Genomic DNA, 25,661 nt, shown 5'->3' on the forward strand with positions numbered 1-25,661 from the left:
TCCTCTTCTACTCAGTTGACTTTTCTTTAAGTTATAAAGGCTGCATTACTCATGCGTATATCCACATACAGACAAAGATATAGTAGAAAAGGGATTCAACCTGGCAATTTAGGATATTGCAACCCTTTGAGTGTGAAAAATAAAATTCCACACCTCTCAGCAAATCCCTATCTTATTGCTATAACAATCTCTTAATGCTTATTCAATCCCTGGATATGATTTTACAAAAGCGAAAAGGAATAAAGAGAAAAGAGCATTTAAACCATTCAAAATATAAAATGCCCTGCATATGAAATTCCCAAGTATACTCTATTATAAGCATAACAGATCACATAACGCAAAGAGAGGTATTACATATAGATAAAAAAACAAAAAAAAAAAAAAACACAAAGATTTTCCCTCTTAGCAATTGCAGTTTTTACCACTTCTTAATAATGCAGCTATTTTTCCTTTAACTCTAAAACTGTTCTCTATTCATTTGTCCCTACTGTGGCAAACACCATATCTATGAAAATCACTCTGCTGATGTTAGTTCTGTTGTAGCTTTTGTTGCACACCTAACTCAAGCTCTTTTGTTCACAGGTCTTAGTGTTCCTTTATCAAAACACTCGGTTCCTGTTACTGGAGCAGTCTCTAGTCCACTCTAATACAACTTTTCTCCAGCAGTCAAAGCTGATTAATGGATTACTCCAGATATTCCTTTGTTAAGCCATTATTTTGATGTATATACTTTGCCCACTTGTGTCTATCCGGTCAAGTAGCTGAAAAAAGCTAAGTAGCAGTTCAAAAGTCTGGCTTGAATATTGCCCAAATTTTTCAGTGAGGGTATATTGCACCTGTAATCCCTTCTCGTTACACCATAAATCCTGGGCCCTACATATAGCAGGAAATCCCTGTTCTTTTCCCAAGCCTAAGGATTATACACCCAGGTCTCCCGGTTTGTTTGTTTAACAGATTAAACTTTGAGTAATTGGCCATCTCATGTCGGTACCTACTGCCCTTTTATTATACACAGTCAAAAAGTAAAGCGTGGTACTTATCTTATCATCTTTGTGGCCGTTCTTGTGATTCTACGTCCAAGTCTGTTCCTCCTGGTAACCCTGCAGCAGTGTACCTGCACTGCTGATCCGAATAACTCTTTCCCTTGAAGGCGTTTTTCCTCTGACCCCAGATGACCGTAATCCCTCTGGGTCGTCTGAGTGTGGTCAGGTGACTCGCGTTAACCAAGTGGATCTCCGAAGTCCCCTCTCTCACTGTGTTAGGGGTTGATCTTACCCAGGCGTGATGATAATTGCTTATACTCCTTATACCGCCTTCCCTAGACCGCCTGGCTTGCCTCCAGGTTCCGCTCCTTAAGGTTAGGTCTCGGCGTGCTTGTAGAACCGCCTAGAGAGACACCTTCTGAAGCTTAGTTGCGTAGTCGCTTCTTCCATTAGCCGCCATGCACCATGCTGCCTGCTCTCCTGACCACTTCCGCCGGAAGTTGTCTTGGTGTGGTTCGAGCTTTGAAGTTTTATATTCAAGCTACTAAGGATTTTAGCCAAACTTCTTCCTTGTTTGTTATCTACTCTGGGAAGCGTAAGGGTCTGAAGGCTTCTTCGACTTCCTTATTTTTTTGGTTGAGGAGTGTTATACGCTTAGCTTATGAGTCAGCGGACTTAGACCTCCTCAGAGGATTACGGCTCATTTCAATAGAGTGGTGGCTTCCTCTTGGGCCTTTGAAAACGAGGCCTCTATGGATCAGATTTGTAAGGCGGCTACCTGGTCCTCCTTGCATTTTAAAAATTCTACAAATTCAAGTTTTTGCTTCTGCTGAAGCAGCTTTTGGGAGGTTTTACAGGCTGTGGTGCCCTCAGATTAAGGTCCGCCTTTCTTTTACCCCTCCGTTATCATTCAGTGTCCTCTAAAGCTTGGGTATAATTTTCCCAACAGTAATGAATGATGCCGTGGACTCTCCTCATATTAAGAAGGAAAGCATAAATTATGCTTACCTGATAATTTTATTTCCTTCTGTATGAGGAGAGTCCACGGTGAAAATGTCACCTCTTAGCCGTTTTTACCTTGTACAGGAGCCCACGGCAAGAAAAAAAAAATGTGGCTATCGATTGAAACAAATAAAGGAGCTTTCTACATGAAGTACCTTATACTTCATGAATGAAAGTCCACTTTATTTGTTTCAATAGTAAATCCTAGCGTTTGTAAAACGCTAGGATTTACTTTCACTTTAATCTTTTTGGCTGGGGTGTCTTTGCCTCCTCCTGGTAGCCAGGTTCAGTATTTTCTAACAGTAAGGAATGATGCTGTTGACTCTCCTCATACAGAAGGAAATAAAATTATCAGGTAATCATAATTTGTTTTTTATTTTGTCTAAATGGATGGCTTACTGTTAATCCAGTTGTTTAGAGTTGCGTTCATGTTCTGTCACTCACAGGAGGAATTCAATGATAAACAAATTCCATTGTCTTTGGTATGTTGTCCTTGTATATAGTAATAGAAAATAATGCAAACCCTGGAGTTTCTATCAGCTTTTAATATATATATCTATGTAATTTTTTCTTTTTGCTTATAGGCAACTAAAATACTGAAACAGGACCAGCGTGTAAAGGGAAACCTTAAAAGACACTCAGCAGAGGCCATTGCTATGGAAAAAAAACGGCTTCAGCAGCTGGAGAAGGAGTATGCCCTTAAAATACAAAAGTTAAAAGAAATGCATGCTCGAAAAGTCAAAGAGCAACCTTCCCCTCCTGTGGTGGAACAACCTGAATTTTCACTGCCGCAACCATCCCTTCATGACCTTTCTCAGGATAAAATCACTTTAGATATTGAAGAAAATGACATTGAGGATGAAGTATTATCTACTTCAGTCAAAGAACGGAGACGATCATTTCGCGAATCCAGCTCTTTTACAAAGCCTAACCTAAAACCCACTGAAACAACTCCCAATAAAGAGAATACCAGCAAACCTACCATGACGGAGGCAGAAGGACCAGAACTTTTCTTGGGGTTAAATGTAGAAGAATTAAGAAGACTTTATTCCCATACCGATAATTTAAAAGAACTGGTTTCCAGTGGTGCCAGCCTTTTACTACCACATGATAAAATTTCATCAGGAAAAGTAATTATTTTTATTACCTATTACTGATTTTGGTTTCATCATCTTGCTTCATTGATTCTCACCACACAGTTTTCTAATGGTTGTTTTACAGGAATTACCTGTTGATGTGGATTTGGTGACCTCGCAAACTAAACCAGTTGAAAATAAGCCAATGCCATTTGGTCCATATCGAAGTCCACTTCTTGTATTTAAATCTTATAGGTAATACATCTTATGTGGTTTTCTTTATTGTTCACATACTTTGTTTATTGCAACAATCCATAAGTTTAAAGATACTGAATCTACAAAATCCTATTTTTTCATAGCAATATATATTTCATTATTTTCTTCTTAAACGGGGAGAGTCCGCAGTTGTATTCATTACTTTTGGGAAAATACAGAACCTGGCCACCAGGAGGAGGCAAAGACACCCCAGCCAAAGGCTTAAATACCTCCCCCACTTCCCTCATCCCCCAGTCATTCTTTGCCTTTCGTCACAGGAGGATGGCAGAGAAGTGTAGGAATATTCGGTTTAGTCTCTTATGGAGGGTAGTACTCTTCGGCATTGGACTGGACTTTTAAGTAGTCCTGTCAGCCTCTGTGAGAGCATGGATGAAAGTTAGTCCGGAGATGCAGGGATAGTCTTTCTGCAAAGCCATCCCGACTCATATTAACAGCTCCATAAGCAAGTTGACAAGATTTGCTGCCTGAAGGGCCGTGTTCCTGTTCCACGGCATAGATTCTGGTTTAGCTAGTTTCATTTTACTTTCAGTATAAGTATGTAATGTATGTGAATAAGTCAGGGTCTCAGTGGGATACCTTTATCTTTGGATTCAAGGGTTAATAACTCCTGAGGGATGTTATTCATGGGGGGGGGACGACTCTAATCATGTTTATGTGATTCTGTCTGCTTATGTGTAGTGATGCTTTGGCTTATGGCTATTTCGGAACATACCAGCCTTTTTTTTTATCAGGCTGCGCGGTCTTTTTGGAGTGGCACGCTTTTCTTTGGCCTGCACGGTGCAGCTTTGTGACCAGGCGTGGTCACGTTTCTGTTCTCCATTTCCGTATTCCTGACTGTGTTGTGACGGAGAGTCTGTTTCACTAGTTGTCTGGGTCATAGGAGGTGGTCAGCCATTGGGGGTGTTGGGTGCTGTTTTATTTTTGTATCCATAATTTCAATCACCAAGTTATGGAGGATTCTGATTTTGTGGAGACGGATGTCTCTGATTCAGATTCTGCTTCTTGCAAAGAATGATGAAATGGCCCGGGTAATCCATGCCCATCAGTTATGTTCCGAATGCTGCTTTAGAGTGATCTTTTCTCCCAAATCGGGGAACTTGGAGTCCGCAGAGCCATCTGCCCCTGAGGATTCCATATCCCGCGGGGCGCGTGCCGCAGGTGTCCCAAATGCCGTTACCCCTTCTCCGGAAGGAGGCTCATTTCCTCCAAAAGTTACGGGACGGTTTGGCACGGCCATATCTATGTCGTTGGAGCATTTACATCTTCCTGGAAGATACTGTCCGTGTTCTGATAACCAGGGCTCATCAGGCTTGGGATCGTCTGGATCAGATCAGCTCCCTGGGGAAGCGGTTTTCTCTGAGGCTTCAGGGATCCAACCCTCGGGACGGGGGTCATCAGTTGCCCCGGCGGAGGTAAGTCTTGCCTTTTGTTATAGACTGATACGCCCTCATGTCCTTCTGAGGCATATTTTAGCAGTGCTGGAGGATTCTAGTTCTACTGATTCGATGGATCCTCTGTCTTCTGTTCTGGATGGCAAGTTGGCTTAGACGCCTGGGGATGAAGTCAATCTCTGTGTCGCCATTTTTCTTTTTTTGGGGCATCTTATTCCAGTTCTGAGCTTTGGATGAATTGGGCCTCGAATTGGCTGGTCCTGTTAGTGTGTCCATTCTTCTTGGGCGTTCACCTGCGGGTGCTGCCTTAATTTACTTTGATACGGTTAGGAAGTATTTTATTTCATTTTGAGAAGCTCATGTCTGTTATAGTTTTTCCTTTTTAAAAACATTTCTTTTCTTGAATTTGATACTAGCGATTTTGTGGTTGCTTTAGCACTTCCGCGGAAGTTTGATTATTTGTGTTTGGACATTTATGTCTATCGTTTGTCTATCCCTACTAGGGATTTGACTTTTCTGTGGACTTGGACAGTTCTGTGGTGCACTATATATCAGGCTGGTCCTGGTCGGGCACTAGTTTTTCTGTTTTTGGATATCTATATCAACCATGTGGTGCCCGTTATAACTGGCTGGCCCAGTTTGGGTGCCGAGTTTGCTCATTCTGGTGAGTAGTTGTTTTTTTTTCTTGATTATAGATGTTATAGGAGGTCTTTTGTTCCTAGACGTTAGGCTGTTCCCCGTTTTTTCCTTTAGGTGGGGCATCAGAGGGGATTGGGCTCAGTCCTCAATGTCTTGTTCCTGATTTTTGGTGGGATTACCGTGGTCGGATCCTGCTAAGGCTTACTCTGGGGGTTTCTGAGGTCCTTTGGCCTCGGAGCTAGAGTTCTCTCCCCGATGGGGTTGCAAGTTCAGATGACTCTTTGGATATCCGTGGTACCAGGTTAGGTGGCGATTCTCGTCTCCTCTTTTGGTTTTCTTTTTCTTGGATTGTCCGTTGTGAATCTTTGGCGACTATACCTCTTCCTTATGGGGTTGAGGTTGCTGTGCTGCCTTTTCCCCTTCATTGGGCTGGGTTTCTTGTCCTCTGTTTTCTAGAAGCTCGGGTTTTGTTCCCCCTACGATATGTCGGCTGCTTCCATATTTTTGGAGCTCTAGAGATTGTAGTCTTTTTTTTTTCCTGCGGTTGCCCCTCTTGAGATCAAAGGGTCAGGTAGGGCACCTCTGTCAATCTGAGGTGTAGAGGGACTGTTTTATTTTTTGTTTAAGATAGCGGGTAAACTTAACAAATTATATGAGATCTTTCTGAGGAAAAAAAAAAATTAAAAAATAATTTTAAAGTGATTCATTTTATTTTCCCTTCTTTCTAGTTAATTTGGGCATTATTTTTTATCATGGACATGGAACAGGGGTTTGCTCCTATGTATAAATGCTTATAAATACTTTGGTGCAAGGTTATCTTCAGATTGAGTACTCTTGTGGATGTTCCTCAAGGGTTATTTGTTTGGCTCCTGGTTCTGGGTGTACGGTCTTTTAATCTAGTCCTGGACTTCGACTGGACCTTTTGGTTGCTCTGTTTTCCAGATCTCATAGACGTTGGATCTGGCCGGTTGAGTAGCAGGTTGAGTTTCCCAATCCTGGGAAACTCTCCTTGTTCCTTCTGATGGCTTCTTTTTATTCCTTCCGGAGAAATGGGAATTTCTCTACTGAGCTGGCTGTAGTGACCAGAGGTTACCTTAACTGCCTAGCAAGCGGATTTGCAGTTTGAAGACCAGTTGCAGCTTTTTGCGCCTTGCATGTGGGCTAGCAATTTGTTGTTGGGTCTCCGATTTCCTTCTATTTGGGATAATCTGATCTACGGCACTGCATCTATCCTGTTGGCTACTCCGGTGGTTGTTTCCTCCTCCTGATTCCGGAGTTCAGTGGGGTTTGCCTCCCTGCTTTACGTGCAGGACGTCATGAGTTTGTGTCCTCCTGGAAGGTTGGATTTTCATGTTGCATACCATTCTGATAGTTGTTAGTCGAGAGTTTTTCTTGGTTGCGTGTACCTTCCCCACCGATTCTGATGGGAAATGTGGATAGGTATTTTGGAACCTGAGCTAGTCTCTCTTTGGGGGTTTGTTCCTCTTTCCTTTCCGGGGATCTCGTGGCTGGAGATTCATTGCTAATCTCTGGGCCTGGTCGTTATGGGGAATTTTTTGTTCTCCCTTGTCATTTGGACTTTACCAGTCAAGTCGGTGCTGGGACTGTTTGCTCTGAGTAGGGGTCAGGGATTCTGACTGTTCTGTTGAGCATCAACCGCGTACCATGAGGGGCTTCTGAGTACTTCTTCCTTACAGGGGAGGTCTCGTGGTGGTACCTTCCCTCTGAGAGTTGCTGTTTTTTCATTCTTGGTCAGGGTGCGGTCCTCCCTTCCCTGTGTTCTGGTTGGGGGCGAGTTGATCCGCACTGTTTTCAGAGATTTTCTCTCCCAGGAGGGTTCTGGTACGAATGGCTTGACGCTTAGTTGGACCGCCTATTAGATGGAAGCCGGTGGCTTTTAACTGGGGCTTAATCGGATATTCCTATCTATTTTGTCAGTTTTATTTCCGGAGGTTTTTTGACTCTCGAGTGTTCAGTTTTCTTAGTGCTGGATAGCGCTCTGTGGTAAGGTAGAGGGTTCTACTTTTTGTCCTTTTAGGATTTCTGTTCTGGTTAGGACTTTACATTGGTTCCTTGTGACCCATGCAAGAGGTGGTCTGGAACTTTCTCTTCCTTGGTTTGCGCTTGATTTTTGGTGGTTTGTTTTTGTGCTCTTTTTGGACTTCCTTATCTGATCTTCCTTCTATTTCTGGAAGATTGTGTGGGGAATTTTGGTGTCCCCCTTTCTCCAACATAGGTGTGTCCGGTCCATGGCGTCATCCTTACTTGTGGGATATTCTCCTCCCCAACAGGAAATGGCAAAGAGCCCAGCAAAGCTGGTCACATGATCCCTCCTAGGCTCCGCCTACCCCAGTCATTCTCTTTGCCGTTGTACAGGCAACATCTCCACGGAGATGGCTTAGAGTTTTTTAGTGTTTAACTGTAGTTTTTTATTATTCAATCAAGAGTTTGTTATTTTGAAATAGTGCTGGTATGTACTATTTACTCAGAAACAGAAAAGAGATGAAGATTTCTGTTTGTATGAGGAAAATGATTTTAGCAACCGTAACTAAAATCCATGGCTGTTCCACACAGGACTGTTGAGAGCAATTAACTTCAGTTGGGGGAACAGTGTGCAGTCTCTTGCTGCTTGAGGTATGACACATTCTAACAAGACGATGTAATGCTGGAAGCTGTCATTTTCCCTATGGGATCCGGTAAGCCATGTTTATTACGATTGTAAATAAGGGCTTCACATGGGCTTATTAAGACTGTAGACTTTTTCTGGGCTAAATCGATTCAATAACACATATTTAGCCTTGAGGAATCATTTTATTTGGGTTTTTTGATATAATAATATCGGCAGGCACTGTTTTAGACACCTTATTCTTTAGGGGCTTTCCCAAAGCATAGGCAGAGTCTCATTTTCGCGCCGGTGTTGCGCACTTGTTTTTGAGAGGCATGGCATGCAGTCGCATGTGAGAGGAGCTCTGATACTTAGAAAAGACTTTCTGAAGGCGTCATTTGGTATCGTATTCCCCTTTGGGCTTGGTTGGGTCTCAGCAAAGCAGATACCAGGGACTGTAAAGGGGTTAAAGTTAAAAACGGCTCCGGTTCCGTTATTTTAAGGGTTAAAGCTTCCAAATTTGGTGTGCAATACTTTTAAGGCTTTAAGACACTGTGGTGAAAATTTGGTGAATTTTGAACAATTCCTTCATGTTTTTTCGCAATTGCAGTAATAAAGTGTGTTCAGTTTAAAATTTAAAGTGACAGTAACGGTTTTATTTTAAAACGTTTTTTGTACTTTGTTATCAAGTTTATGCCTGTTTAACATGTCTGAACTACCAGATAGACTGTGTTCTGAATGTGGGGAAGCCAGAATTCCTATTCATTTAAATAAATGTGATTTATGTGACAATGACAATGATGCCCAAGATGATTCCTCAAGTGAGGGGAGTAAGCATGGTACTGCATCATTCCCTCCTTCGTCTACACGAGTCTTGCCCACTCAGGAGGCCCCTAGTACATCTAGCGCGCCAATACTCCTTACTATGCAACAATTAACGGCTGTAATGGATAATTCTGTCAAAAACATTTTAGCCAAAATGAACCCTTGTCAGCGTAAGCGTGGCTGCTCTGTTTTAGATACTGAAGAGCATGACGACGCTGATATTAATATCTCTGAAGGGCCCCTAACCCAATCTGAGGGGGCCAGGGAGGTTTTGTCTGAGGGAGAAATTACTGATTCAGGGAACATTTCTCATCAGGCTGAACCTGATGTGATTACATTTAAATTTAAGTTGGAACATCTCCGCATTTTGCTTAAGGAGGTATTATCCACTCTGGATGATTGTGAAAAGTTGGTCATCCCAGAGAAACTATGTAAAATGGACAAGTTCCTAGAGGTGCCGGGGCTCCCAGAAGCTTTTCCTATACCCAAGCGGGTGGCGGACATTGTTAATAAAGAATGGGAAAGGCCCGGTATTCCTTTCGTCCCTCCCCCCATATTTAAAAAATTGTTTCCTATGGTCGACCCCAGAAAGGACTTATGGCAGTCAGTCCCCAAGGTCGAGGGAGCGGTTTCTACTTTAAACAAACGCACCACTATACCCATAGAGGATAGTTGTGCTTTCAAAGATCCTATGGATAAAAAATTAGAAGGTTTGCTTAAAAAGATGTTTGTTCAGCAGGGTTACCTTCTACAACCCATTTCATGCATTGTCCCTGTCACTACAGCCGCATTTTTCTGGTTTGATGAACTGATAAAGGCGCTCGATAGTGATTCTCCTCCTTATGAGGAGATTATGGACAGAATCAATGCTCTCAAATTGGCTAATTCTTTCACTCTAGACGCCACTTTGCAATTGGCTAGGTTAGCGGCTAAGAATTCTGGGTTTGCTATTGTGGCGCGCAGAGCGCTTTGGTTGAAATCTTGGTCGGCTGATGCGTCTTCCAAGAACAAGCTACTAAACATTCCTTTCAAGGGGAAAACGCTGTTTGGCCCTGACTTGAAAGAGATTATCTCTGATATCACTGGGGGTAAGGGCCACGCCCTTCCTCAGGATCGGCCTTTCAAGGCAAAAAATAGACCTAATTTTCGTCCCTTTCGTAAAAACGGACCAGCCCAAAGTGCTACGTCCTCTAAGCAAGAGGGTAATACTTCTCAAGCCAAGCCAGCTTGGAGACCAATGCAAGGCTGGAACAAGGGAAAGCAGGCCAAGAAACCTGCCCCTGCTACCAAGACAGCATGAAATATTGGCCCCCGATCCGGGACCGGATCTGGTGGGGGGCAGACTCTCTCTCTTCGCTCAGGCTTGGGCAAGAGATGTTCTGGATCCTTGGGCGCTAGAAATAGTCTCCCAGGGTTATCTTCTGGAATTCAAGGGACTTCCCCCAAGGGGGAGGTTCCACAGGTCTCAGTTGTCTTCAGACCACATAAAAAGACAGGCGTTCTTACATTGTGTAGAAGACCTGTTAAAAATGGGAGTGATTCATCCTGTTCCATTAAGAGAACAAGGGATGGGGTTCTACTCCAATCTGTTCATAGTTCCCAAAAAAGAGGGAACGTTCAGACCAATCTTAGATCTCAAGATCTTAAACAAATTTCTCAAGGTTCCATCGTTCAAGATGGAAACCATTCGAACTATCCTTCCTTCCATCCAGGAAGGTCAATTCATGACCACGGTGGATTTAAAGGATGCGTATCTACATATTCCTATCCACAAGGAACATCATCGGTTCCTAAGGTTTGCATTCCTGGACAAACATTACCAGTTTGTGGCGCTTCCTTTCGGATTAGCCACTGCTCCAAGGATTTTCACAAAGGTACTGGGGTCCCTTCTAGCGGTGCTAAGACCAAGGGGCATTGCAGTAGTACCTTACCTGGACGACATTCTGATTCAAGCGTCGTCCCTCCCTCAAGCAAAGGCTCACACGGACATCGTCCTGGCCTTTCTCAGATCTCACGGCTGGAAAGTGAACGTGGAAAAGAGTTCTCTATCCCCGTCAACAAGGGTTCCCTTCTTGGGAACAATTATAGACTCCTCAGAAATGAGGATTTTTCTAACAGAGGCCAGAAAAACAAAACTTCTGGACTCTTGTCGGATACTTCATTCCGTTCCTCTTCCTTCCGTAGCTCAGTGCATGGAAGTGATCGGGTTGATGGTAGCGGCAATGGACATAGTTCCTTTTGCGCGCATTCATCTAAGACCATTACAACTGTGCATGCTCAGTCAGTGGAATGGGGACTATACAGACTTGTCTCCAAAGATACAAGTAAATCAGAGGACCAGAGACTCACTCCGTTGGTGGCTGTCCCTGGACAACCTGTCACAAGGGATGACATTCCGCAGACCAGAGTGGGTCATTGTCACGACCGACGCCAGTCTGATGGGCTGGGGCGCGGTCTGGGGATCCCTGAAAGCTCAGGGTCTTTGGTCTCGGGAAGAATCTCTTCTACCGATAAATATTCTAGAACTGAGAGCGATATTCAATGCTCTCAAGGCTTGGCCTCAGCTAGCGAGGACCAAGTTCATACGATTTCAATCAGACAACATGACGACTGTTGCGTACATCAACCATCAGGGGGGAACAAGGAGTTCCCTAGCGATGGAAGAAGTGACCAAGATTATTCTATGGGCGGAGTCTCACTCCTGCCACCTGTCTGCTATCCACATCCCAGGAGTGGAAAATTGGGAAGCGGATTTTCTGAGTCGTCAGACATTGCATCCGGGGGAGTGGGAACTCCATCCGGAAATCTTTGCCCAAGTCACTCAGCTGTGGGGCATTCCAGACATGGATCTAATGGCCTCTCGTCAGAACTTCAAAGTTCCCTGCTACGGGTCCAGATCCAGGGATCCCAAGGCGGCTCTAGTGGATGCACTAGTAGCACCTTGGACCTTCAGACTAGCTTATGTGTTCCCGCCGTTTCCTCTCATCCCCAGGCTGGTAGCCAGGATCAATCAGGAGAGGGCGTCGGTGATCTTGATAGCTCCTGCGTGGCCACGCAGGACTTGGTATGCAGATCTGGTGAATATGTCATCGGCTCCACCTTGGAAGCTACCTTTGAGACGAGACCTTCTTGTTCAGGGTCCGTTCGAACATCCGAATCTGGTTTCACTCCAGCTGACTGCTTGGAGATTGAACGCTTGATTTTATCGAAGCGAGGATTCTCAGATTCTGTTATCGATACTCTTGTTCAGGCCAGAAAGCCTGTAACTCGAAAGATTTACCACAAGATTTGGAAAAAATATATCTGTTGGTGTGAATCTAAGGGATTCCCTTGGGACAAGGTTAAGATTCCTAGGATTCTATCCTTCCTTCAAGAAGGATTGGAAAAAGGATTATCTGCAAGTTCCCTGAAGGGACAGATTTCCGCCTTGTCGGTGTTACTTCACAAAAAACTGGCAACTGTGCCAGATGTTCAAGCCTTTGTTCAGGCTCTGGTTAGAATCAAGCCTGTTTACAAACCTTTGACTCCTCCTTGGAGTCTCAATTTAGTTCTTTCAGTTCTTCAGGGGGTTCCGTTTGAACCCTTGCATTCCGTTGATATTAAATTATTATCTTGGAAAGTTTTGTTTTTGGTTGCAATTTCTTCTGCTAGAAGAGTTTCAGAATTATCTGCTCTGCAGTGTTCTCCTCCTTATCTGGTGTTCCATGCAGATAAGGTGGTTTTGCGTACTAAACCTGGTTTTCTTCCGAAAGTTGTTTCTAACAAAAACATTAACCAGGAGATTATCGTACCTTCTCTGTGTCCGAAACCAGTTTCAAAGAAGGAACGTTTGTTGCACAATTTGGATGTTGTTCGCGCTCTAAAATTCTATTTAGATGCTACAAAGGATTTTAGACAAACATCTTCCTTGTTTGTGGTTTATTCCGGTAAAAGGAGAGGTCAAAAAGCAACTTCTACCTCTCTCTCTTTTTGGATTAAGAGCATCATCAGATTGGCTTACGAGACTGCCGGACGGCAGCCTCCCGAAAGAATCACAGCTCATTCCACGAGGGCTGTGGCTTCCACATGGGCCTTCAAGAACGAGGCTTCTGTTGATCAGATATGTAGGGCAGCGACTTGGTCTTCACTGCACACTTTTACCAAATTTTACAAGTTTGATACTTTTGCTTCTTCTGAGGCTATTTTTGGGAGAAAGGTTTTGCAAGCCGTGGTGCCTTCCATTTAGGTGACCTGATTTGCTCCCTCCCTTCATCCGTGTCCTAAAGCTTTGGTATTGGTTCCCACAAGTAAGGATGACGCCGTGGACCGGACACACCTATGTTGGAGAAAACAGAATTTATGTTTACCTGATAAATTACTTTCTCCAACGGTGTGTCCGGTCCACGGCCCGCCCTGGTTTTTTTAATCAGGTCTGATAATTTATTTTCTTTAACTACAGTCACCACGGTACCATATGGTTTCTCCTATGCAAATATTCCTCCTTAACGTCGGTCGAATGACTGGGGTAGGCGGAGCCTAGGAGGGATCATGTGACCAGCTTTGCTGGGCTCTTTGCCATTTCCTGTTGGGGAGGAGAATATCCCACAAGTAAGGATGACGCCGTGGACCGGACACACCGTTGGAGAAAGTAATTTATCAGGTAAACATAAATTCTGTTTTCCTTTGGTCAGGGAGAGGTTTTTCCTTGGCAGACTTCGAGTCAACAGGATTTCTTTCATGTAATTGGCAAGAGTCCATGAGCTAGTGATGTATGGGATATACAATCCTACCAGGAGGTGCAAAGTTTCCCAAAACGCCTAATAATACACCCCTCACCACACCCACAATTCAGTTTTACAAACTTTGCCTCCCGTGGAGGTGGTGAAGTAAGTTTGTGCTTGATTTTTATGATTTCTTCTATGATGAAGGGGTCATGAGCTCAAGCTAAAGGGTAGTAGATTCAGGAGTAATTTGAGGAAGCACTTCTTTACAGAAAGAGTGATTGATTTATGGAATAAACTTCCTCAAGAGGTAGTAGCAACAAACACTGTGGGGGACTTTAAAAATGCATGGGACAAGCATAGGGCTATCCTACGAACTAGATAAGTTTATACTGTTAGGTAAGGTCGGGCAGACTTGCTGGGCCTATGGCTCTTATCTGCCGTCAAAATCTGTGTTTCTATGAGCCCTTCTAAGCATTCTGAAGCCCAATTCCTCTGAGTACAGTGTTTGTCAGAGGGATGTGAAGAGATTATCGCCTATTGATTTTATAGTTTCCCTCGCAGGAAATATTTTCAAGGGTTCTCTGTTATCTGTCGTAGGGATTCATCTCCTTACCTCCCTTTTCAGATTGACGATATACTCTTATATAACATTACCTCTGCTGATAGTTTTGAGTACTGGTTTGGCTATCTGCTATATGTGGATGGGTGTCTTTCGGTAAGTATGTATCATTATTTAAGACACTCAGCTATGTGGCGCTTTATGTATTAATTTAAAGTCAGGTCTATGTTTATTTCCCTTTGCAGTCTGACAATTTAGTTATGGTAATCATGTTTTATGAAGTTTGTCTTACCTGGGGTATAGTCTTTTTTTCCAATTTGACTTGTTTTTTCTTTGAAAACTTGCAGGCAAATCTAGGCTCGCGAGGGCGCAAAATGCTGTTATTTATTGCGTCATTCTTGGTGCGAGAATGTTTTGCCACGAATGTGGGTCTGTAATGGCGCAAGTTTATCATTTCCTGCCTCTTAGTTGACACCAGGTTGTTTGGCGCAAAATTGTGTTTATGACGCGAGTTGCATCATTTCCGGATGTTTGTTGGCGGTAAAAAATTTTTTTCAACTTCCTTTTGCGTTGTGCGTCATTCTTGGAGCCAATTTTTTATTTTTTTATTTTACCCCACTTCCTATATGCTCCTTGCCTTCTTTATGCTCAGAGGGCTTTGCTATTTGCTTTTTTGTCAATTTTAGCATTTGCATTTTTTCCCATTCCTGAAACTGCTATATGTGGAAATAAGATATTTCTGTTTAATTGTTATTTTTTCTTTTCCATTTTACAATATGTCTCAATTTGATCCTGTCTCAGAAGCTGCTGTAGGAACCATGCTGCCTGAACACAGTTCTACCGAAGCTAAGTGTATCTGTTGTAAGCTAGTGGAGATTATTTCTTTTTTAAGACACGATGAGTCCACGGATCATCTTAATTACTAATGGGATATTCACCTCCTGGTAAGCAGGAGGAGGCAAAGAGCACCACAGCAGAGCTGTTAAATAGCTCCTCCCTTCCCTCCCACTCCAGTCATTCTCTTTGCCTACGTTAGTGATAGGAAGAGGTAAAGTGAGGTGTTAGATTAGATTCTTCAATCAAGAGTTTAATATTTTTAAAGTAGTACAAGATTGTGCTGCTCTGTACTAGAGTTTAGCCATAGTCCATATCAGTCTCTTCAGTAGATCATTTGGTGGCTTTAGAGCAATGGGAACTTGTGGGACATAATTCTCACTGCGCCTCCCATACATTTATGCTGCCCTTATCCTGATGGCCTAAGCAAGATTACTCTGGCTTTATCTTTCTCCACAGGGCTATGGGAGGGAGAGGCCCTCCTAAACCTGCTGAGCTGCCCTGCTGTCGGGTAGAATACAAAGGTAAGTGCTGACTTTTTTATTCTGGGTCTGAAGCAACAGAGGATTCAGGACAGAGGAAGTATAGCACTTTACTGGGACAGATATCTCATTCATTTATTTTTATATATATATATATATATATATATATATATATATATATATATATATATATATATATATATATATATATATATATATATATAAGGATTCTGTGACAGCATGGTAATGGCAGGCACTGGGGCTCAGGAGTGTGGCTTTCTGGGGTCATTTGCACTGAACTGGATTCAATAGGGCTCAAGAAATATGCCCATTAGACAGAGAGGGCTAATCTGCATGATGTATAATTTTAATATGTAATGCTCCCTTATACCTTTCATTCGGGTATTATAATTACCCAGGTTCACAAAGAAGGGGTCGGTTAGCTCCCGGTAGTCTGTCTCTAAGATAAATATGGCGACCGGGAGAGCGTGTATTATTACGCCCACAAAGGACGGGGTTATGTTTGGCACAGTTTTTCTCAGCGGCGCAATTGCAATCTCTAGGTGTTACTATGCTGAGATGTGTTATCATGCCCACGAGGGGCGGAGCTATGTTTGGGGCTGCACTCACTTTATCGGATAGAGCAGTTTTTATTTGCAAACGCAGTACTCTTCACCTTTGTGAGTCCGGATAGCTCTACAACTGCGCTCTGGATCTGTTTTGGGACATGAAGTTCTAAGGGTGAACGAGCATTAGGGCACCTCAGCAAGATTTCACTGAGGTCAAGTCAGTGCTCAATATTTGTGTGCTAATGTATTTTTTTCTGCACAAAGATAAAAAAGTTTGTTTTAAAATTTAAAGTGACAGTATTGATTTTTGGCTGTTAATCTTTATTAAAATAATTTCAGCTATTTGTTTAATCCATCCTTTGTGTTTTAGGAGGAAACAAGAGCACACAAAAATTAGTTACTTTTTGAATTAAAGAGACAGTAACGTTTTTTATGTGTCAAATTTTAATAAAAAATGTCTCTCTTTTTTTGAGCCTTCTCCTTTATAAGGCTTTTTGCTGTTTGGGAGTCTTTTAACTACGGTCAATTTATGCCACAATTTCTCCTATAGTGTCCCACAAAATCTTATGGTCCACATGCAGTGCTCTGCACATCCTCTAATACTCCACTTGGAGTTACTTTGCATTTCATACATTATAGGTTTTCCCACAAGGTAGAAAACATAACTTGAAGATTTATTTTCAATCACCAGTGATGAGGTTGATAAAATGAGCAACGTCTTGAGACCCTTTTGGGTGATTAGCAGCGCTTTACAAGTACACATTACATACATACTTATTTGTAATGACTGATTAATTATGGGGGTTATTGATTCAGTATTTACTATCATCGAATGCCTCTTCATTGTTACCTGAAAGGAAGATACTTTGGGATTATGTGGGAGAGATTTCTCAGAATCGGATAATATAATATCTATTTGATCCTGAGGTTGTTTTTTTCCCCAGTTTTTTAGCTTGAACACCTCCATTTGTTTCTTTAGGAGGTTTTTGGCTGACACTTCCTTGGTGTTATCAACCTGCTTATATCTTCCCGCCTCTAGTTCTTCTTCCAAGAGTGATCTCCAAAATCATCATGGAACAATCATTTGTGTTGCTGGTGGCTCCAGCATGGACCCACAGGTTTTGGTATGCGGATGTCCAGTTGGCAACCTTGGCCACTTCCGTTAAGGCCGGACCTACTGTCTCAAGGTCCGTTTTTTCCATCAGGATCTGAAATCATTAAATTTGAAGGTATGGAGATTGAACGCTTAGTGCTAAGTCATAGAGGTTTCTCTGACTCAGTGATTAATACTATGTTACAAGCTCATAAATCTGTCTCTAGGAAGATTTATTATTGAGTTTGGAAGACTTACATTTCATGGTGTTCTTCTCATAAATTCTCTTGGCATTCTTTTACAATTCCTAGAATTTTACAGTTTCTTCAGGATGGTTTGGATAAAGGTTTGTATGCAAGTACTTTGAAGGGACAAATCTCTGCTCTTTCTGTTTTATTTCACAGAAAGATTGCTACTCTTCCTGATATTCACTGTTTTGTACAGGCTTTAGTTCGCATTAAGCCTGTCATTAAATCAATTTCTCCTCCTTTGAGTCTTAATTTGGTTTTAAGGGCGTTACAGGCTCCTCCATTTGAGCCTATGCACTCTTTGGACATTAAACTACTTTCTTGGAAAGTGTTGTTCCTTTAGGCCATCTCTTCTGCTAGAAGAGTTTCTTAGCTTTCTGCTCTTTCTTGTGAATCTCCTTTTCTGATTTTTCATCAGGATAAGGCGGTTTTGCGGACTTCATTTCAGTTCTTACCTAAGGTTGTGAATTCTAACAACATTAGTAGATTGTTGTCCCTTCCTTGTTTCCTAATCCTAAGAATTCTTTGGAAAAATCCTTACATTCTTTGGATGTGGTGAGAGCTTTGAAATATGTTGAAGCTACTAAAGATTTCAGAAAGACTTTGTCTATTTGTTATATTCTCTGGTTCTAGGAAAGGTCAGAAGGCTTCTGCTATTTCCTTGGCTTCTTGGTTAAAGCTTTTGATTCGTCAAGCTTATTTAGAGTCGGGTCAGGCTCCGCCTCAGAGAATAACAGCTCATTCTACTAGTTCAGTCTCCACTTCGTGGGCTTTTAAGAATGAAGCTTCAGCTGATCAGATTTGCAAAGCGGCAACTTGGTCCTCTTTGCATACATTTTCTAAATTCTACCGTTTTGATGTATTTGCTTCTTCAGAAGCAGTTTTTGGTAGAAAAGTTCTTCAGGCAGCTGTTTCAGTTTGATTCTTCTGCTGAAGTTTTAAGTTTTTCTTTTCTTCATGAGAATAACTTATATTTTGGGTTGTGGATTAATTTTTCAGCATATGGCTGTTAATTTTTATCCCTCCCTCTCTAGTGACTCTTGCGTGGAGTTCCACATCTTGGGTATTTGATATCCCATACGTCACTAGCTCATGAACTCTTGCCAATTACATGAAAGAAAACATAATTTATGTAAGAACTTACCTGATAAATTAATTTCTTTCATATTGGCAAGAGTCAATGAGGCCCACCCTTTTTGTGGTGGTTATGATGTTTTGTATATAGCACAATTATTTCCAAATTTCTTTGTTCATGCTTTTTACTCCTATCTTTATCACCCCACTTCTTGGCTATTCGTTAAACTGAATTGTGGGTGTGGTGAGGGGTGTATTTATAGGCATTTCTCTTGTAAGGTGTATCCAGTCCACGGGTTCATCCATTTACTTGTGGGATATTCTCCTTCCCAACAGGAAGTTGCAAGAGGACACCCACAGCAGAGCTTTCTATATAGCTCCTCCCCTAACTGCCACCCCCAGTCATTCTCCTGCAACTCTCGACAAGATAAGAAATATAAGAGATATGTGGTGACTTAGTGTAGATTTTACCTTCAATCAAGAGTTTGTTATTTTTAAACGGTACCGGCGTCGTACTGTTTTACTCCCAGGCAGAAATTAGAAGAAGAATCTGCCTGGAGGTTGATGATCTTAGCGGTTTGTAACTAAGGTCCATTGCTGTTCTCACGCATAACTAAAGAGTATGGGAAAGACTTCAGTTGGGGGAACGGTCTGCAGATTACCTGCTTTGAGGTATGTTCAGTATATTTCTTTCTAGAGAGATAAGATCTAGAAAATGCTGACAGAGCCTTGTATAATTGAGGTAAGACTGATGCAGTGATTTAACGACTGGGATCATGCTTACAAAAAAAAGGGTAATATTCATGTTAATACTCATATTTCTTAGTGACAAAACGTTTACGTGTTATATAGAACGTTTTTTTCTGAGGGTGATAAATCGTTTTTTGGGGCCTAGTTTCCACATGGCTAGTCAGATACTCCTATGAGTATTTTCTTAAGGCCCTCTGACATCGAGTGCATGGTGGGAGGGGCCTATTTTCGCGCTCTAGATGCGCAGTTCATATTCAGACTGAGACATCCAGCTTCCCTAAAGGAGTCCTCTGGCATATTAGGACCACTATAGAGGGCTTATTTTTTCCCTAAATCGTATTTGAGGGCAGGTAGGAGCCACAGCAGAGCTGTGGCAAGGTGTTTAACTGTTTATTAACGTTTTTTTAACGTTTTTCAAATCCGGTTTGGGGCCTAAAGGGGTAATCATCCATTTGCAAGTGGGTGCAATGCTGCTTTAGTCCCTTATACACACTGTAAAAATTTCGAAGTTTACTACTTTTTAACACTGTTTTGCAGTTTATGTGATAGTTTTTTTTCTCTTATGGTTGTTACTATGCAGCAATTAGCGGCAGTAATGAATAATTCTTTAGAAGCATTTTTATCCAGGCTGCCAGTTTATCCTAGAAAGCGTGATTGCTCAGTTTTAAATACAGAGGATGAGCAAGCAGACGCAGGGGATAATTCATCTGTGGTACCCTCACATCAATCTGAGTTGGCGGTGAGGGAGGGCCTGTCTGAGGGAGAAATTTCTGACACAGGAAAAGTTTCTCAGCAGGCAGAGACTGATACCATTGCATTTAAATTTAAACTAGACCACCTCCGCGCCTTACTTAAGGAGGTGCTAGCTACTCTCGATGATTGTGATCCTTTGGTGATTCCAGAAAAATTGTGCAAAATGGACAAATTTTTAGAAGTTCAAGTGCACTCTGATGCGTTTCCGATACCCAAGAGGGTGGCGGATATAGTGACTAAGGAGTGGGAGAAGCCAGGTGTACCATTTGTTCCCCCTCCTATATTTAAGAAAATGTTCCCCATTATTGATCCCAGAAGGGACGCATGGCAGACGGTCCCTAAGGTAGAGGGGGCAGTTTCAACATTAGCTAAGTGCACAACTATACCAATAGAGGACAGTTGCGCTTTCCAAGATCCTATGGATAAAAAACTAGAAGGGTTACTTAAGAAAATTTTTGTTCAGCAAGGTTACCTTCTGCAACCTATTTCGTGCATTATTCCTGTCACCACGGCGGCGTCTTTTTGGTTCGATGAACTAGAAAATTCGCTCCAGAAAGAGACTCCTTATAAGGAGGTCATGGACAGAATTCACTCACTGAAGTTGGCTAATTCCTTTATTTTAGATGCCGCTTTTCAATTAGCAAAATTAGCGGCGAAAAATTCAGGTTTTGCAATAGTGGCGCGCAGGGCGCTTTGGCTAAAATCTTGGTCGGTGGACGTATCGTCCAAAACAAAATTACTTAATATTCCTTTCAAGGGTAAGACCCTATTCGGGCCAGAATTGAAAGAGATTATTTCAGACATCACTGGGGGAAAGGGCCATGCCCTTCCACAGGATAGACCTTTCAAAGCAAAAAATAAGTCTAATTTTTGTTCCTTTTGCAATTTCAGGAACGGACCGGCTTCTAACTCTACAGCCTCTAGACAAGAGGGTAACGCATCCCAGCCCAAACCAGCATGGAAACCATTGCAAGGCTGGAACAAGGGAAAACAGGCCAAGAAGCCTGCTGCTCCAACCAAGTCAGCATGAAAGGATAGCCCCCGATCCGGGACCGGATCTGGTGGGGGGCAGACTCTCTCTCTTTGTTCAGGCTTGGACACGAGATGTTCTAGACCCCTGGGCTTTAGAGATTGTCTCTCAGGGGTATCTCCTAGAATTCAAGGACCTTCCACCAAAGGGAAGGTTTCATCTTTCTCGCTTGTCTTCAGACCAGACAAAGAGACAGGCATTCTTACATTGCGTAGAAGACCTTTTCAAAATGGGAGTGATTCACCCAGTTCCAAAAGCAGAACAAGGACTGGGTTTTTACTCAAACCTGTTTGTAGTTCCCAAAAAGGAGGGAATGTTCAGGCCAATTCTGGATTTAAAAATCCTAAACAAATTTCTGAGTTCCATCATTCAAGATGGAAACAATTCGAACAATTCTACCTATGATCCAGGAGGGTCAATATATGACTACTGTGGACCTAAAGGATGCATACCTGCATATTCCAATCCACAAAAGTCACCATCAGTTCCTAAATTCGCCTTTCTGGACAATAATTACCAGTTTGTGGCCCTTCCCATCGGGTTGGCCACCGCTCCAAGAATTTTCACAAAGGTGCTAGGGTCACTTCTAGCGGTACTAAGACCGCGGGGCATTGCAGTAGCACCTTACCTAGACGATATCTTAATACAGGCGTCGTCTCTTCCCAGAGCCAAGGCTCATACGGACATTGTTCTAGCTTTTCTAAGGTCTCACGGGTGGAAGGTGAACGTAGAAAAAAGTTCTCTGTCCCCGGTCACAAGGGTTCCCTTCATGGGAACAATAATAGATTCGGCAGAAATGAAAATCTTTCTGACTGAGGTCAGGAAGTCAAAACTCTCAAAAGCCTGTCGAGTTCTTCATGCCATTGCTCAGCCGTGGCTCAGTGCATGGAGGTTATAGGTCTAATGGTGGTGGCAATGGACATTGTCCCATTTGCCAGAATTCATCTAAGACCACTGCAATTGTGCATGCTCAAGCAATGGAATGGGGATTATGCAGACTTGTCTCCCCAGATAGATGGACCAGGAAACCAGAGACTCGCTTCTCTGGTGGTTGGCTCAGGATCACCTGTCGCAGGGAATGAGTTTCCGCACACCAGAGTGGATCATTGTCACGACCGACGCCAGTCTCCTAGGCTGGGGCGCGGTGTTGGACTCCCTGAAAGCTCAGGGTCTATGGTCTCGGGAAGAATCTCTTCTCCCGATAAACATTTTGGAACTAAGAGCGATATTCAATACGCTTCTGGCTTGGCCTCAACTAGCGAAGGCCAAATTCATAAGATTTCAGTCGGACAACATTACGACTGTAGCGTACATCAGTCATCAGGGAGGAACGAAGAGTTCCCTGGCGATGAGAGAAGTATCCAAGATCATCAAATGGGCGGAGGATCACTCCTGCCATCTATCTGCAATTCACATCCCAGGAGTAGACAACTGGGAGGCGGATTATTTGAGTCGTCAGACTTTACATCCGGGGGAGTGGGAATTTCACCCGGAGGTCTTTGCCCAGTTAACTCAACTATGGGGCATTCCAGATCTGGATCTGATGGCGTCTCGTCAGAACTCCAAGGTTCCACGCTACGGGTCCAGGTCCAGGGATCCCAAGGCGACATTGGTGGATGCATTAGTGGCGCCTTGGTCATTCAATCTAGCGTATGTCTTTCCACAGTTTCCTCTACTCCCCAGGCTAGTAGCCAGGATCAAACAGGAGAAGGCTTCGTGATTCTAATAGCTCCTGCGTGGCCACGCAGGACTTGGTATGCAGACCTGGTGAATATGTCATCGGCTCCACCATTGAAGCTACCATTGAGACAGGACCTTCTAGTGCAAGGCCCATTCGAGCATCCAAACCTAGTTTCTCTGCAGCTGACTGCTTGGAGATTGAACGCTTGATTCTATCTAAGCGTGGGTTTTCGGAATCAGTTATAGATACTCTGGTTCAGGCTAGAAAGCCTGTAACCAGGAGAATTTACCATAAGATATGGCAGAAATATCTCTATTGGTGCGAATCCAAGGGTTACTCATGGAGTAAAATTAGAATTCCAAGGATTCTTTCCTTTCTCCAAGAAGGTTTGGAGAAAGGTCTGTCAGCTAGTTCTTTAAAGGGACAGATATCTGCTTTGTCTGTCTTGTTACACAAACGTCTGGCAGATGTTCAGGCGTTCGTACAGGCGTTGGTCAGAATCAAGCCTGTCTACAGACCTGTGACTCCTCCATGGAGTCTAAATCTAGTTCTTTCAGTTCTTCAAGGGGTTCCGTTTGAACCTTTACATTCCATAGATATTAAGTTACTATCTTGGAAAGTTTTGTTTTTGGTTGCTATTTCTTCTGCTAGAAGAGTTTCTGAATTGTCTGCTTTGCAGTGTAATTCACCCTATCTGGTGTTCCATACAGATAAGGTTGTTTTTCGTACCAAATCTGGTTTTCTTCCTAAAGTGGTTTCCAATAGGAATATTAACCAGGAGATAGTTGTTCCTTCTCTGTGTCCTAATCCAGTTTCTAAAAAGGAACGCTTGTTACACAATCTAGATGTGGTTCGTGCTTTAAAATTCTATTTAGAAGCAACAAAAGATTTCAGACAGACATCTTCATTGTTTGTCGTCTATTCTGGTAAGAGGAGAGGTCAGAAAGCTACTGCTACCTCTCTTTCCTTCTGGTTAAAAAGCATCATCCGATTGGCTTATGAGACTGCCGGACGGCAGCCTCCTCAACGAATTACTGCTCATTCTACTAGAGCTGTGGCCTCCACATGGGCCTTCAAGAATAAGGCTTCTGTTGAACAGATCTGTAAGGCAGCGACGTGGTCTTCTCTGCATACTTTTGCCAAATTTTACAAATTCGATACTTATGCTTCTTCGGAGGCTATTTTTGGGAGAAAGGTTTTACAAGCAGTGGTTCCTTCCGTTTAGGTTCCCTGACTTGCTCCCTCCCTTAATCCGTGTTCTAAAGCTTTGGTATTGGTTCCCACAAGTAAGGATGAAGCCGTGGACCGGACACACCAATGTAGGAGAAAACAGAATTTATGTTTACCTGATAAATTTCATTCTCCTACGGTGTGTCCAGTCCACGGCCCGCCCTGGCTTTTAGTCGGGTTTAAAAATTTTATTTTTGTACACTACAGTCACCACTGCACCCTATGGTTCTCCCTTTTCTCCTGACCGTCGGTCGAATGACTGGGGGGCGGAGCTAGAGGGGGAGCTATATGGACAGCTCTGCTGTTGTGCTCTCTTTGCCATTTCTTGTAGGGAATGAGAATATCCCACAAGTAAGGATGAAGCTGTGGACCGGACACACCGTAGGAGAAAGAAATTTATCAGGTAAACATAAATTCTGTTTTTAAATGGTACCGGTGTGTGCTATTTACTCTCTGGCAGAAAAGGGATGAAGATTTCTGCAACAAGGATGATGATCTTAGCACTTTGTAACTAAGATCCACTGATGTTCTTACAAGGGCTGAAGAGTACAGGAAAACTTCAGTTGGGGGAACAGTTTGCAGGCTAAACTGCATTAAGGTATGTTCAGTCTATTTTTTTCTAGACAGACTATGTTATTTCTAGAAAGGCAGGCAATATCCCCATGAGGGAAGGGTAAGCTGTATTCAGACACTTGGATAGGAATTTCAGCTTGCATGAAGGGCTCATTAGTTACTGGTGACACTGTTTGGTAAAAACGTTTTTGTTTATTCAGTAAATGATGCAATTGTAACGTTTTTTTGAAAGGACTAAAGGGGTCATTATGGCTTGTTTTAGTTTTTTTTTTTACCCACATGGTCAATTTAGAGACACTCTAGTGGTTTTTTGTTAGGCCTCAAAACTCGAGTGAGGTGGGAGGGGCCTATTTTCGCGCCTCAGTTGCGCAGTTTCTTCTGAGACTTCTGTTTCTCCAGAGGTTCCTGCTGTGTTTGAGGGCTGTTAAATAAGTTTTTTTCCCCACAAATTGTTTTGAAGGGCAGGTAGGCGCCACAGCAGAGCTGTGGCAAGGTGCTGAAAGTCTTTTTTTACCGGTTTTGATGTTTTTTCAAACCGGTTTTGCCATTAAGGGGTTAATTGTTTATTTGCATAGCTGTGCAAAGTTACTAAGGCTATATGATACTACTGTAAAAATTTCGTTATGTTTACTGCTTTTTTACACTGTTTTGCAGAATTTGTGCAGCTTTTTTTCTCTTAAAGGCACAGTACCGTTTTATTTCTAAGTGTTATTTACTTTGATTACAGTGTTTTCCAAGCTTGATTGTTACATTACTAGCCTGTTTAACATGTCTGACACCAAGGAAAATCCTTGTTCAATATGTTTGGAAGCCATTGTGGTACCCCCTCTTAGAATGTGTCCCAATTGTACTGATATGTCTATAAACTATAAAGAACATATATTAGCACTTAAAAATAGAGCAATAGATGATTCTCAGTCAGAAGTAAATGAGGGTTCGCCATCTAGCTCTCTCCAAGTGTCACAACCAGTAACACCCGCACAAGTGAAGCCATTCATTATTTTACAAGACATGGCCACAGTTATGAATACAACCCTCACAGAGGTTTTATCCTAACTGCCGGGTTTACAAGGAAAGCGGGACAGCTCTGGGTTAAGGAAAAATGCTGAGCAGTCTGGCGCTTTTGTAGCCGTATATGATATGCCCTCACAATGCTCTGAGGTAGGGGTGAGGGATTTGTTATCTGAGGGAGAAATTTCTGATTCAGGAAAGACGCTTCCTCAGACAGATTCTCATATGACGGCCTTTAAATTTAAGCTTGAACACCTACGCTTATTGCTCTGGG

At 42.6% G+C, this 25,661-nt stretch overlaps 1 protein-coding gene across 3 annotated transcripts in view; it reads left to right on the forward strand.

Moving 5' to 3' along the window:
* ZFC3H1 (zinc finger C3H1-type containing) overlaps positions 1 to 25,661 on the forward strand; it is a 635,174-nt gene that overhangs the window by 272,823 nt on the left and 336,690 nt on the right. For all 3 annotated transcript variants that reach the window (XM_053716781.1, XM_053716782.1, XM_053716783.1), the window contains 2 exons: positions 2,570 to 3,115; positions 3,207 to 3,316. In XM_053716781.1, coding sequence (XP_053572756.1) covers positions 2,570 to 3,115; positions 3,207 to 3,316 — 656 coding nt within the window. The remainder of the gene's footprint in view (positions 1 to 2,569; positions 3,116 to 3,206; positions 3,317 to 25,661) is intronic.

The sequence above is a fragment of the Bombina bombina genome, chromosome 6 (assembly GCF_027579735.1).
Source record: "Bombina bombina isolate aBomBom1 chromosome 6, aBomBom1.pri, whole genome shotgun sequence".
NCBI classification, from domain to species: domain Eukaryota; kingdom Metazoa; phylum Chordata; class Amphibia; order Anura; family Bombinatoridae; genus Bombina; species Bombina bombina.